This window comes from Myotis lucifugus, unplaced genomic scaffold, assembly GCF_000147115.1.
Source record: "Myotis lucifugus unplaced genomic scaffold, Myoluc2.0 scaffold_279, whole genome shotgun sequence".
Lineage (NCBI taxonomy): Eukaryota > Metazoa > Chordata > Mammalia > Chiroptera > Vespertilionidae > Myotis > Myotis lucifugus.
The window spans coordinates 1,281,040-1,295,613 of NW_005871327.1; the positions used below are offsets into that span (position 1 = coordinate 1,281,040).

The 14,574-nt window shown below is 52.1% G+C and overlaps 1 protein-coding gene across 1 annotated transcript in view; it reads right to left on the reverse strand.

Annotated features, from left to right (window-relative positions):
- Window positions 1-201: 201 nt before the first annotated feature.
- The window catches only part of SELP (selectin P), a 33,773-nt gene continuing 19,400 nt past the window's right edge, over window positions 202-14,574 (reverse strand). The window contains exons 9-16 of the mRNA XM_014465106.2: window positions 11,976-12,161; window positions 8,545-8,730; window positions 7,127-7,336; window positions 5,924-6,109; window positions 5,022-5,141; window positions 2,688-2,718; window positions 1,610-1,665; window positions 202-808 (exon numbers count right to left, since the gene is read on the reverse strand). Of these exons, the coding sequence (XP_014320592.1) occupies window positions 1,611-1,665; window positions 2,688-2,718; window positions 5,022-5,141; window positions 5,924-6,109; window positions 7,127-7,336; window positions 8,545-8,730; window positions 11,976-12,161 (974 nt within the window). The 3' untranslated portion in view covers window positions 202-808; window position 1,610. The remainder of the gene's footprint in view (window positions 809-1,609; window positions 1,666-2,687; window positions 2,719-5,021; window positions 5,142-5,923; window positions 6,110-7,126; window positions 7,337-8,544; window positions 8,731-11,975; window positions 12,162-14,574) is intronic.

Below are 14,574 nucleotides of genomic sequence, written 5' to 3' on the forward strand. Positions count from 1 at the left end.
TGTAAAACACACCCATTCTACCCGAGGACACTCAGGGGATGAAGACTCTTTGTGCTTTTCTGGTTTCCTCCCTGTGGGAAGGTGGTGCGACATAATTGCCGGCTGATGGAAGGGTCCAGTGGTGAAGTTGTTCATTATATTAATGTAAACAAAGTGATGGACACAGACCCTATTGAACAAAACATCAGACACTATAACATGGCCTTTGGGGGAAACCTTTTAATGACACCTTTGAATATGGATCTTTGGGGGAAAGTGACCTTGGAGAGACCATTACAGTGACATGTCCGTCCTGTCCTGGTTCTCGATCGGTTCTCGGTTGGTCGTCTGCAGCCTCTGGTGCCCCTGGAGGCCGCTCTGGATGCCTCTGCAGCAGAGGTCTAGGCGGGTCATAAACACCGCCCTGGGGACCCAGAGGCCTTACAGAAACCCCTCCAGGCAGAGGCGCCGGCTCCTTCCAGAAAGTCCAGGAGGCCTCCCTCCAGTCCAGAACTAAGGAGCCATTCTTCTTTCTCCGCAGTCTGGTCTTCTGGTGGCTCAGAGGCTCCGAGCTTTGGCTCATTAGTATTCTAGTGACAGCCGGCAGAAGCACGCTGCCCGGAGAGGGGGCAGGAAGGGCGATGTGTGGAGAGTCCGTTTCTTCTGCTCTGGTCCAGAGCGGATCTAAAGGAAACGCCTTGTCCTTTCCTCACAAGCATTTACAGAAAACTGCAGCCGGCGCTCCAGTCCGTCAAGTCTCGCAGGAAGCCCGATGTTCAACAATAGCGTCCTCTGAGGTGGAGTGAGGTGGCCAGGAGAGAACAGGTCTCTGAAAATGACCCAAAAGATACTAATTACATTCCCTTTTAAAAAATAAAAGAAAGAAAGCTCTCTTCACATCTGTTCCCCAAGGCCCCATAGAATCTTTCTGGAGGACAGATTTTCTGCCATCGAGGCTACTTTTCTTAGACTCAACTGCTCACTGGGCTGCTTGGGAGAGGCGTGTCAGGCTATTTTCGTTTTCCCAGCAGGCCACGAGGGCATTGTCTCCATAAGAGTTTGTAAAATTTTTCCAGTGGTCAAGACTTCTGGTTCTCAAGCCACAGTGTTAATGTCACTTACGAGTTATTGAAGGGAATGCCATCCATCCTGAAATAAGTGTCACTAGACCGTGTCACCGTGTCACCGTGTGTGTGTGTGTGTGTGTGTGTGTGTGTGAAAATCCTCATATGAACGCTCTTTCTATTGTCATTCTACTGTCATGCCTGTCCCCTATGCCAACACAGTTTCCTTCATGGCTTGAAAATTTACTACATACTTAAAATTTAACTCATGATTGTATAAAGCCAAACTTTAAAATCTTCCCCTTCACCTTACTGTTCTATTTCCTTTATGCCTGGCCAGTGTGGCCCAGAGGTTGAGCATCAACCTATGAACCAGGAGGTCACTGTTCGATTCCTAGTGAGGGCACATGCCCGGGTTGGGGGTTTGATCCCCAATAGGGGGCATGCAGGAGGCAGCCAGTCAATGATTCTCTCTCATCATTATTTCTCCCTCCCCCTTTCTTTCTCTGAAATCAATGAAAATATATTTTTAAAATAAATTAAATAAGTCTTCATTGGTAACTTACCTTAAGGGCTCGGGTCAAATGCAGCATTTGTGAAAACTCCGTATGTCCCCAGGTGGCTAAAGAACAGAAACACAAAGATGACCTGCCACATGGTGCTTAGCCCGTGGCCACAGTCCAGGACATAGTTTCTCCAGACGGAGGGTTACCGCCCACCCCTGGGATTCTGCTTTAAAAGGGAAAGAAGAAACACCAACAGGGCTATCTAGATGCTCCTTAACAGCTCCTTTCATACCCAGGTGCAGCCATTGTTGATGCCTTGGGTGCTGAATGCCTGCTACGCCCCCTACAGGGCTGCAGATTGTTCTTGGTGAGAGGAAATCCTTACAAAATCCCTAGCTTGATACTTGACCCTCAGATCCCCGTAGGAGTGTTTGAGGTGTGGTGGTACTGCCCCCTACAGGCGCTTTTTAATTTTCATAACAATCAAGAGTTCTATTGACATTGGCGGCAGGGACAGGGATGCTGGACCCCTAATATGCACGGACACAAAACAACTGTCCTACGCTCCGTACGACTTTAGAGTATCTACTCTAGGCGATATTCATGCAGGTGGAAAAGTCTCCGAGCCCAGAACTTCACTGCTTCACATAAAAATAAGGTGTTTTGCGTGTGTTGCTTTTTGACATCTTCTAAAATGCAACTGCCTTGTGAGTTGAAGGAAGATTTTAACAGGTTTTCCAGACGTTCTGCCAATCATGCATCACTTATCCATCAGGTTGGCAACGCCTCTGGCTTTTTGAGTCACTGTTACCATCTTCCTGTCAGTTGTCCTCTGTGGCTGTTGCCTTTCTAGTGATTCTACCCGAAGGTGCCTCTGATGACCTCATGGGCTCCACCAGTGCAGTGCCCTGGCTTTAGCCTTTTATTTCTACAGTAACTCACCTTCCCTCCTATTTTTATTTATTCTATAATTAGGGCACTTTCTGACTTTTAAAACATGTGTAGTTAGGATATATTATCTGTGCATTTCGTTTTGTTGCAAGAAAGGGGTGTTATGTATAATCATTCTGACATGTTATGGCGAATTAAAAGGTCAGACTAGAAAAATGAACTCAATCATAAAACAGTTCCATCTTACCTGTGAGGGTTCAGAGGGTCTTTCCCGTCATCTGAAATAAGCAAGAAGACACTCGTGATTGGTTAAAGAGGAAACAAGGTGAGGAGAAAGGTCACCCGTGATGGGAGTTACTGGGGGGAGTCGGTAGGTAGACTGCTTTTCAGGTGACTCATTAAAGGGACCAGTTTCCCTGAGAGGCAGGGCCTACCTGTTTTAGGCTAAATCGAACACCTGACATGTAACTCCAGAGTCCTCTCACCTCTCACCTTTCCCCTCTGCCCTTTCAGTAGCAGCCTCCCCTCCTGGGTCTGGTGCCTGCCCCTTGGTTGGTTGTGGTTGTGGTTGAGACCACTGGTTCTCAAAAACCCATTTCTTTGGCACTCGAGGCCTCTGTCACTCATCCTGTGTCACAATCCCTCAGACTACACTTGGGCAAGTTAATGGCATAAAGAAACCCAATACCAACATAACAGTGGCCGTCTCCCTCTGTGGTAACGTCAGCGATCAAGGGCCTTCTGTCCTAACCTAAACCAGGAACCACGATAGAGGGAACTTAACACAAGGCAGCCGTCCTATCAAAGGAAGTATCTCGTGGCTAACAAAGCTTTAAAGTATCAGGTCAAGTGAAGAACAAGTATATTTATTACACGGCATTACTGAGCCTTTAATGTGATAACGAATTTGCAGGGGAGGGACAGAGTAGGCAGCACTGTCCTGAAATCGACCACAGAATCCTAGGAAGTTTAACATCCAGTCGGTCACATCAAGGGAAAGTCCCCCATCCTCACACATACATGTGTTTATTATTAAAGACACAGGAGGATGAGCCTGCTTGTCCTGCTCCCTGGTCCAGAGGCTTTCCTGGAAATGTCTCTAAACTAAGGAGGAACTTGGGGAAAATGCAGGAAGAGTGTGGTTCCGACGTAGCATGGAGCGTATGTCTGGGTCTCAGGAGCTCTTGTGTCTGTCTGCCTTCTGAGTTGGGTTAAGCAAGCACTGATGCTGCATGGAGAGACTGGGACGCGGGAGGGGGGAAACCTTTGGTTTTTAAACAGTGTTACTCCTTGTCTGTCCCAGAGGAGAGCACTACACAGCCAGCCTCGGGGCCATGGTGGTTTTGTGACGGAGGGGTCATAGAGCAGGGACCAGGTGGTCCTGCCCTGAGCAGGGAAGATTAGGAGCCGGGACTCCCTAATCCCAGGGGGACTCCCTAACTCCAGGAGGACTCCCTAATTCCAGGGGGACTCCCTAACTCCAGGGGGACTCCCTAACTCCAGGGGGACTCCAGCAGGTGCTTTTGACACCTGGCTTCCTCACCTGGCTCTGCACAGTCCCGGCCCCTCTGATGCCCCTGGTCACTCCTGGTCACTTTCCATGAGGAGGGTGAGGAGCCCCATAAGCTTATCCAGAGAGGTGTCTGACCTTAGGGACAGGCTGAGCATTTGGGCCAGGCAGAGGAAGGATGTTCTGACCCTGAAGAAATGGTCCCTCCTCTTATCCCCAGGCCAGAGCTCTTTTTGGTGGGCAGCCTGATCAACACGTTTCCCTTACAGAGTCTCCATCCGCTCTGGTCCCTTCCCGGCTTAAACCCGGCATTAGCTCCACACATGTCCATGCGAACATCCATCTTTTCAGACCGAGGCATGAGCAGGGCGGCTCTTCCTGCCTCCAGCTTCCTTTCTCGCTTCCTCCATGGGCCTCTTGGGGCCGGACGCCCTGCACTGCCGAGCGTAGCACCTCCCCAGCTGCCTCACCTCTAGGTCCTCCCAGATCTTTCCTCCTGGAACTGCTTCTGCTTTTCCCCGGCAAATCCCTCCTATTCATCAACGTTAAGCTGCAAAGAGCCGTTCTGAGCTACCCGGCTGGTTGGGACACCTCCGTTTTGTGTCCCTGTAGCACTCGGGCTGTAACTGTGCCTAACCCAGTCCTGCCCTTCGGTGTGAGCACGGATCTCACTTGCCTATTTCCACTCCTGGATTACACGTCCCTCCGTCCCAGGGACCAGGAGTCAGGGTCCCACCACCTAACACAGTTGGTCAATAGATGACGGGGGCATGAAAGACTAGCGGAGGGGATGAAGGAGAGAAGCGAGACACGATTTCATTTAGTTTTGGTGACAACGGAGGGTGGGTGTTGAAAAGTTCAGATTTCCAAGCCCATGTCCAGTCTCCTTCCCTGAGGATCTGTGCTTTTAGAATGTTATTTATAAAGAGAACTGAGGGCAGTCAGTTCTCAAGGTCATGTTTCCTTCTAATGCAGACGTTCTCACACAGGTGCTGCTGCAGCTGTGGTCCCCCGCCCTCCCCAAACCTCAGGAAAGCGGAAGCGAAGGACAGCCCCCCGCCCCCCAGTTACCTTTCCGTCGGCAACGCCTCCGGAGCAGAGCGAGGAGTGTGCCGCCCATCACCAAGCCTGTTGTGGAGGCCACTGCTCCACCCACGTACGTCAGGGCTTCCTGGACGGTCAGGGGCTCCGCTGCAAGCAAGCGCACACACAGACTTAGGGTGCACTGCGCCAAAGACCGTCCTCCCGGCGGCGCCCAGGAACCTCCCAGGAGGATCACCAGAGGCCCTGGCAGCACTGGCAACCTGGGACTCGTAAAACCACATTTTACCCCCAAGGCTTTAGTATCAAACGCAATTTCCAAAGGAGGCAGGGCAAGGATGGACAAAAAGGAATTAATGGCCACATGGTAGACCCAAGGAATGGAAGTCTGGGCAAATAAAATATACCAGAGTAATTTTTGTTGCAATAAAAAATATAGTTACAGAAAGAAAAAGTCATGACAAGCTGTGGAGAAAAAAAAAGAAGAAGAAAGAAAGATGGTGGTTGGAATAACCCTTAACAGCAGGTGGGGCTTCATTAAGGAGGTCGGTGGAGTCTTCAGTTTTTAGAGGCGTGTGATAATCAAAGGTCCTCTGAGACACGTGAGGAAGCTGCATATAATCACCCCCCGTCTAAAACAATTTGAAGCTTCAAGATGTATTACCTCCCCCAGATTATAAAGCAACAAGAGGAGTCGTTTCATAAATCTGAGCTCTGCAGAAGGAGGGCCGGCTGCCCACACAGAGCGCTGCTTCTGACCCCCTCTGCTCTGCGAAGGCAAGAAGGTGCGGCTTGATTCATTGTGAAACGCTTATCAAATGCAGGGAAAACCCCATGACAGAAAGCGAGACCACTGCCAGACATATAGAGAAGAGCCCGGATTTGGTTATTTTCCACGTCCGCGTGGCTCCTGAAACTATAGGAAGACCTACCTTGGCAGGTGGGCGTGGCCGCTGACCACTGGCCGTCGGGTCCGCATGCTGCTGCCGCCGAGCCATTGAGCGACTGGCCCTCCGGACAGTGGAAGGTGCAGGTGGCGCCATAGCTGAAATGGCCCCAAGGGCTGGAGCAGTTCATCAGCACCGGCTCCTCGGTGTGCAGCTCGGAGCACGGCACAGCTGCCGGAAGGAATGGGGACAACAGTCATGGCGCAGGAAGGGGAGAGAGACCGTGGCTTCGTGTAACCTGGCTGACATTGCCAGAAGGTGAGAGCGAATAGGGAAAGTCGGGGAGGAGACGAGCCCCTCCCGGCACCCGCATCAGCTCTTCCAACATCTCACAGACAGAGACACCCGCTGGGAGGGGCCAGTCAATGAATTAGGGGGCACAGAGTGGCACCCAAGAAACTCCTGCTGAGGGATCGGGCAGCCGGGCCTACAAAACTCCATTTATAAAATCTCGCTTCTCAAAGATGCTATTGTCCTAAACGTTATCATCACTGCCGCTGACAATTAGCTCGCACGTCAGTACGTGCTGTTAGATGTCAAACAGGATGAAAATATTTCACAAGGGTTCAGCATGGCTGGACTCAGGTGTGAAAGAAGTAGAGACTGCCACCCTCTTTAAACTACTTTTCCAGAAACTTCAAGTCATTCACCTTAATTTGTGGACAGGAAGCCAGCGCTCAAGAAATTAAATTTAATGCAGATAAACACCGAGACGTAGCGACGCCGCAGACCGCTGTGCTGTGCTTTGTGCGGAAGACAAAGCAGGAGAGACAACGTTTCATGCACAGCGGCCGCCCTGCCGGGGGCCACGCATGACTGTCTTCTGATTTAGGTGCAAATCGTGGGAATATGGACCGTCTAGCTGTCCCCTCGTCACTAGACCTGAAGCTTGTGTTGCAGCACTCACGGAGCTGGTTACGCTCAGCATGCTTGCTGCTCTAACACGTTTTTGGACGTTGACGAACGTTTCCCCATGAGGAGTCTGAGCGCCAGGGCTTTAGCGTGAGGCGAAAGGACGGGGGGAGGGATGCACTTGCCGCATGCAACTGCCACTTGGGATTGGTGTGAGTTCGTGGAGGAGCAGGCATTCCAAGTGGCCGCTGGGGCTGGACAGGGTTTTGGTAGGCGGGTGCCCTGACTGGCTCAGGGCCCGAGGAATCGGCGTCGGATCGGCTGGCCCTCACTCACCTCTGCAAGCCGGGGTGGCTGCTGTCCACCGTCCCGACCGTCCGCACCGGACAGCAGCCTCTCCCCGGAGCTGGAATCCCGCTTTGCATCGGAAGTGACAGGTGCTATTCAATCCAAAGGCTGCCAGGGGGTGTTGGCAGGACATTGCTCCCTGCCCCGGGGCGACGAGGGCTGGGCAGCGCACCTCTGCCGTGGGCGCCGGCGCTGCACCTGGGAGGACATGTGTGCACTTAGAGAGCATCGCAGACGGACTGTCCTGGGGTTACTGCCTTCCCTCCTTCCATAGAGGAGGCCCAGCAATAGCTCCTAAGGCAGTTCAGGGAAGCCGGTACCATAGGCATGGAAACCAGGTGCAGAGGAGAATTTGCAAGTTCAGGGAAGCTGGTATTCACCGGTATGGAAAATCAGGGGAAGAAGAGAATTTGCAAGTGCTCTTGGAGAGAGAATCCTTCTAGAACAGTGGCTCTCAACCTTCCTAATGCCACGACCCTTTAATACAGTTCCTCATGTTGTGGTGACCCCCAACCATAAAATTATTTTCGTTGCTACTTCATAACTGTAATTTTGCTACTGTTATGAATCGTAATATAAATATCTGATATGCAGGATGTATTTTCATTGTTACAAATTGAACATAATTAAAGCATAGTGATTAATCACAAAAACAATATGTAATTATGTATGTGTTTTCCGATGGTCTTACGCGACCCCTGTGAAAGGGTCGTTCGATCCCCAAAGGGGTCGCGACCCACAGGTTGACAACCGCTGTTCTAGAAGAAACTGGGAGGTTAGTGTCACTGATGTTAACTGAGCAAACCTGGGTGGGGCGGGGCTGGGAGGAGGGGGTAGGGGAAAATGGGGAGATCTATAATATTGTCACCAATAATAAAAAGAATTTAAAGCAGGAGAGTTGGTGTGGGGATACAGGGAATTTAGTAGGAAGCCACATGTGCATGGCTTCGTCGGGAGGTGGGTGGTCCTCGGCCTGAGGTCAGCATGGAGCGTGAGGCGTGAAGGATGCCGCCGGCTTCGTCGCTCACATGGCACGCGGCAGAACACGGCCTCTGCGCTTCAGTTCCTCCACCCCTACTCTCTCCTGGCAAAGCAGGAGACCCACCCACCGACCCCATAAAGCTCTTAGAGAAAGAGGCCAAAATCACGGAGGACAATTTCTGCTTACGAATCAGTATGACTTTTATCAAAATATTAAAAAGGTCCTGTCGCTCCTTATACACTTAGAAAGCCAGTCTGTGTTCCCTGGGCCCTGTTTCATAACAAGAAGTAGGGCTTTAATAATAATAATAATAATAATAATAATAATAATAAATTATGGCTGTTTCCCGGGAAGAGCCATGTGCTTGCTCCTATCGTGGAAGAAGCGTGCAGAGGGGCTGTCCCCGGAAGGTACGCTGTGTTACCTTGGCAGGTTGGAGGAGGTGCTGTCCATCTCCCAGACGCTGTGCACTGAACACTGCTGGACCCCTGCAGCTTAAAGCCCCCTCGGCAGGAGAAGTGGCAGGTGGAGCCGACGTTGAATTCTCCGCGAGTGTCCGAACAGTCCAGGCTCCCCCACTCTGGGGCGAATAATTCTGGACACCTGGTGGCTGGAGAAGCAAATGGAGAACGTCAAAACCTTCACGTTCATTCGGAAGCTTTGCTTTGCACCAATTCCTTCATTCACGCATTCAACAGGTATTTATTGAGCACCTACTATGTGGGGTGTTTGGCTAGGCAGCCGGCATCCTACAGCAAACATGACAGGTCATCTACCACAGGGGCAGCAGGAAGATGGGTGGGCTCACAGCGAGGGGTGGGCAGAAGTCACAAGAGTGAAGCAGTCCCACTCCAGAAGGCACAGTCTCATCCTCTTCTCTGTACACCTTCACCTCCAGAGTCCCCAGGGCCCCCCGGGGTCCCACTGTCCTCTGCCCACGGGTGTGGTCCAGGGCCTCACCCCTGGCCTTCCTCCTGCCAAGACCGCTTCCTCTCAGACACCCTGCCACCTGTTCACACTCGGCGCACCTACCACTGCAGTGACCACCTCTGTCCTCGGGGATCCCGGCTGTTTCTTTATTCCACAGCTCCGGGCCCCGACAGCTCAGAGCCTCCTGGCCAACCTCCATCAACCCTGGGAGTTCCCTGAACGGGCCTCGAGCTTCCTGCCCCTGGCTCTCGCTCACACCACCCGCGTTCCCTTCTGTTTCCCCTGAAAAACCCCACCAGTCCTCGAAGTCCAGCCAAACACAGGCTCTTGGCAGCCGCTGCCGGCCACCGCCGCCGGAGGCCTTCGCCGGGCATAGCATTTCAGAGGGGGTGCTGGCTTTTTAAGCAAAGATGCTAAGCAAAATGAGCCTTTGCTGATGAAAGCATTTCTTTCAGAACAGCCTTGGGTTTAAAGAAAGAACCTAACATGTGTTGCTCAATGATAATCTTGTGTGCGAGAATTTAATGGGGAGAAAGACACAGGACTCAGAGAAATGTGCGACTGCCGTCATTGATAAACCCAATCCTGAAGCAAATGGTTAGTCAATCAAAGTCTCATGTATTCGTCCCCTTGGCAATGCTTATTGAGCCCCACTTGAAACCCTGCTGTGTGAATTGTGGGGCCCACGGGGAGGTGTGGCTTGTGGGTGTTAGACCTTCATTAGAAGGGGAGGGAAGATGACTTCTCATGCGAGCAGGTGCATCCAAACGAGTCAGGGCTGGAGGGCAAACGCAGGGAGGAGGCTGGGCCATGCAGGCAGAGCCACGCCCCAGAGGGCCCAGGGCTCCAACGAAAGAGGAGTCTCTGTGGAACCACTCGGAAATGACCTCTCGCATCGCACTCTGCGAGGGAGACATGACTCTCCTGTCCCCGCTCCTGCTTGCAGGGTGGCCCCGCCCCTCAGAGGTGCCCTGGATGCTGCCAACACCATGCGGACACCAGGGACCTGGGTCAGTGCCGAGGGTTAAAAATTCATGGACTCGGGCGTGCAGGACAAGAAGAGGGGCTGTTTGCTAAGTCTTCAGAGCGAATTTGGAGAATGAGGTGGAAACACAGCTATAAAAGCCTGAGCGAATAGTGATAATTCTGAGCCGTTCCCCCAATCCCCCCCGCCCCCCTTAGCGGAAGCTGCTGTCGAGTTCGGGGTTGGGTCCAGGCCCCGGGCAGGCTGGGCCCGCAGGTGGAAGGCAGATGTCTCTTCTTGTGGATGAACGGGGGGGGGGGGGTTGGGAAGGAGGGGGCAGGCTTCAGAAATTACAGATTTGACAACCATGTCGGTTGCATATGTGATTTAAAACTCGAGTGAGATAATTCTCACAAGGTTTTTTTATTGTTTGGTCTGAGGACAGAATGTGGGAAGACAGAGCTCAAGGTAAGTGTTGATGGAATTAATGAATGAGAAATAAGTGAATGAGTGATGTCCTAATTGTCACCCAGGAATGCTCTGGCGTCCCAGGCGCTTGTCGTGTGTCTTTTTAACAGCAGGTGGCAGCATTTTGTGTCCTTTCACCTGCAGGACTCTTGGCCAGGGAAGAGACCTCGAGGTGACCTTGTCCGCTCCTCTCCGAATGGAGAAACCTGCCCCTAAGGGTGTGACAGGACCTTCTAAAATGGCACGTGATGCCAGAGAGGATGACATGGCTCTTGGGATATTAATCTAGTGCCCATTCCACAAGAAAGAATAAATAGCATCTTAGTGTTTTTCATATAATGCTAACAATGAGTTTCTATCAGCACATTCTCTCATCTGACCACCAGGCACTGCTGTTTCTCAAGTTCACTTCAGCAGCCATAACTGCAGCCTGATGGGTGGCAAAGAGCAAGGTCACAGGCGACGGCCCCAGGTGTGACACCCTGCCCCTGGGGGGCAGTGTGGTGCAGCGTGGAAAACACCAGCCCGGTGGTAGGACCGGACCTGGCTTCAGATGCTGGCACCACACTTCCTGGCGATGTGCCCCTGGCCCGCCCTCTATGCTCTCCAGGCCTCAGTGCCTTCATCTCTAAGATGGGCATAAACGTAGCCGTGTGAAGACCGTTGGGTGGATTGACTGTGGTAATGCCTGTGAAGCAGCCGGCACCGGGTCCACAGCGGCAAATGGCCCCTCTGGCCTCATGATCACTGAGCTCACTGAACAACCAATCGGCACAATGGTACCTTTCGAAAGTAACGTGACCTATGAATTAACAAGTCAGTACGTTTCTGCCTTAGAGTACACTGCATGCCAGATGTTTTGGGGGAAGTCAAAGGCTGGCAAGATCCAGCCCCTGCCTTTGATGGTTCCACTAATTCACTCTCAGTAGGACTGGTGCTTGAATAAATTTTATCAGTGAATGATCAGCTCAATTCAACAGGAATTTGTCACCCCCACCCCCACCCCCACTTTCACTCTGTCTAGTTGCTGCCGGGGCACAGAGATGAAGAAGGAGCAGTGCCTGCCCCAAGGACTGTATATCCACAGAGAAGGAGGGGGGGAGAAGTGAGCGGTAGTCAGGCCCTGAGCTCCTCGGGGGGCGAGATGAAACGATGCCACCCCTGACGTCAGTTCGTCGGGCTCAGCTGTGTTCAGGAAGGTGAACGCAGGAAGGAAGGAGTGAAGAGTGCAATAGAGAAAGGCTGTAAGGGAGGAACATAGAACTGCAGCAAACATCGAATGCCATGCTGACATGAGGATACTTTATAAAACTAAATGTTCAACTGAAGTTAGAGAGAGAGAGAGAGAGAGAGGGAGAGAAGCTGCCTTCGGTCTAGATCAACAGGCTTTGTGGAAAGTGTGTTTCCTTTAGTTTAAGACAGTTTTACATAAATCTCATTCTATGGCTCTGCCCAAGAGAGAAGCCATAGAAAACACAGGTTGGTGATCCTACCTTCACAGGTTGGTGGGGAACCTGTCCAGCGCCCAGATGGAGTGCAATCCAGCCTTTCGGGTCCAGATAAAGAAAACCCCTCGTTGCAGGTGAACCGGCATGTGGACTGATAGCTGGAGTCTCCCAGGGGGCCGACGCAGGCCATCGTTCCGTTCTGCGGGCTTCGCAGAGGCGTGCAGGTGACGGCTGCCAGGGCAAGAGGGGAGGAGAGAGGCTGTTTTAGAACTCTGCAACCCAAAATCTGCACGTGAGAGTGTGTGTGTGTGATTGTGTGTGAGTGTGTAAGTGTGTGTGTGAGTGTGGGTGTGAGTATGAGTGTGGGTGTGAGTGTGGGTGTGGGTGTGAGTGTGTGTGTATGAGTGTGAATGTGTGTGGGTGTGTGTGAGTGTGAGTGAGTGTGAGTGAGTGTGAGTGTCAGTGTGTGAGTGAGTGTGAGTGTGTATTAGTGTGAATGTGTGAGTATGTGTGTGTCCTTAGTACATAAGGGCAGCGTTTGGTGATTGAGAGGGAGCCGTGCTTTGTTGGAAGAGAGCAGCGTGGTCATCTCGGCGGCCCCTGGTCAGGAGCGGAAGCGGCTGCTTCCTGAGCACTTTCTTCAGGAGCTGACCTGCTGACCTTCCCCAGAAACAAGGACAGCGACCGGAAGTAGGAAAATGGGCTGAAGCACTCTCCTCCCCTCCAGCTTCCTGTCCCAGCCAAGAGGTGGACACACTCTGGGCCCAAATCCTGGCTGTTACTCACTAGCAAGGTGTCCCTGGGAAATAAACCTTCTGAGCCTCAGTTGCTCCGTCTATGGAATGGGAAAGTAACAACCCTTGCCTTGCAGGGATAGCAGTTATATGAAGCAAGTTCATTAAAGCACGCATGAAAACGGAATCTAAAAACCATGGACGCACAGGGGGCACTTCATGTAAATGGCCATCTGCAGAAGCTCTCTCCCCAGTCTCATCCTCCAGGGCCAGCCTCCAACGACTCTACCTGTTCACTTGCAAAAGAAAGTAAATAGGATTTCCTGGGGCTTTGCCACAGTTTATACATGTGGAGCTTGAGGTGCTGGGGACTTGCTGGGTTGGAGAGCATGCTCTGTGAGCTTGGGCAAGTCACTTAACCTCTCTGAGCCTCAAAGCTTTACCTTAAAAATGTGGAGAATGGCATTCCATGGGTCCCAGGATTTTCACAAGGGTCAAGGGTGAAAACACTGTATGTGAATGTCACCAGCTGGTGAGGCTATCCCTCTGCCAGTTAGTGAGATGACCAAGTCCAGATGGAGCGTGCTGACGGGAAAGATGAAGACTAAGAGACCGCATGCTCCGGCATCCTTTCCTGTTTGACCCGACTGAGCAGGGGGCGCTATTGAGCAGAGGCAGGGGATGTGCGGCTGCAAGAGGACCCTTCTCCAGCCACCGACCTGAACTGCTTAAAGTTTTGACAACATTTTCTGCACCTTTCTCTTCCCTTCATCCCTTCCCCTCTCAACTACGTTCCCCCTAATCTGATGGACTTATCAAAAAACCTATCTCTTTTCTGCCACTTGAAAAGCCCATTTGCACTCAGGGTGTGTGTGTGCGCGCGCGCGCGCGTGTGTGTGTGTGTGTGTGTGTGTGTGTGTGTGTGTGTGGCGGGGAAGGGGGAGGGAAGCCTGTAAGAACAAACAGGGAGGCCTTGGTGCCAGGGAGCCCATTTCCAGCTCTTCTGTGGCCGAGCCTGTGGCAGCCAGGGTGGGCTCGGGGGTGGGCGGGCATTGAAAAGGGAAATAGATAACAGGCTCTCAAGAAGTATTGCAACAGCTGGCAGATTGCAAGCCTGGGTGCCTTCCTGCCCCGCCCACACGTAGGTATTTCACTGGATGCTCAAGAGGAGAAAGTTCGGTCAGAGTAAACAAGGCACCAAAAGCAGAAGGGACTGGAGGTCACAGGAAGCCGCGGTGCATGCCAGCCTCCTTGCTGCGCCACGCCCACGCGGGACGGTGGGGCAATGAGCTGCAACCCGTGCCCCGGCCGCCCGGGGCTGCCTGGAAGGATCTGATGACCCCCTGCCCCAAAGCCGCCTGGGCTCTGTGCCGCGTCCAGGCTTCCAGGAGGCCAGGACGAGAGCGGAGGCGCAAGCTCTCAGCCTCACCGGGTCTCTCCAGACGCAGCTCAGACTGTGCACCCGCCCGGCTTCTGGGGCTTGTGGTGCTCACTGTGCTGGGGGTGAAGGCCCCAGGCTGCTGAGGGCATTCATTTATTCACTCATTCATTCATTCACTCATTTGTTTACTGTTGCGCTAACAGTGGTGTATGTGTGTGTGTGTGTGTGTGTGTGCACGTGTACGTGTGTGTGACCTGAATAGCAAGTGGTTTCCTCTCCATTAACACCAGATCCGCCTGCTTTCACTCAGACATTGAGAGCTTGTGCAAGGGAAAGGCAAAAGCCAACAACCAGAGTTATCTAGCATTTTACCTGTTTGATTTTATTATGAAAACTTCGGACGCATCATAAAAATACTAATTGCCTGGAGGGAAAAGTGGATGGGGACCGTGTGGAGGAATTCATACAAGAATGCTCACGGTGTCTATTTTAAGGTGGGGGCATTTGAGAGGATTTTTAATGTTTCTCT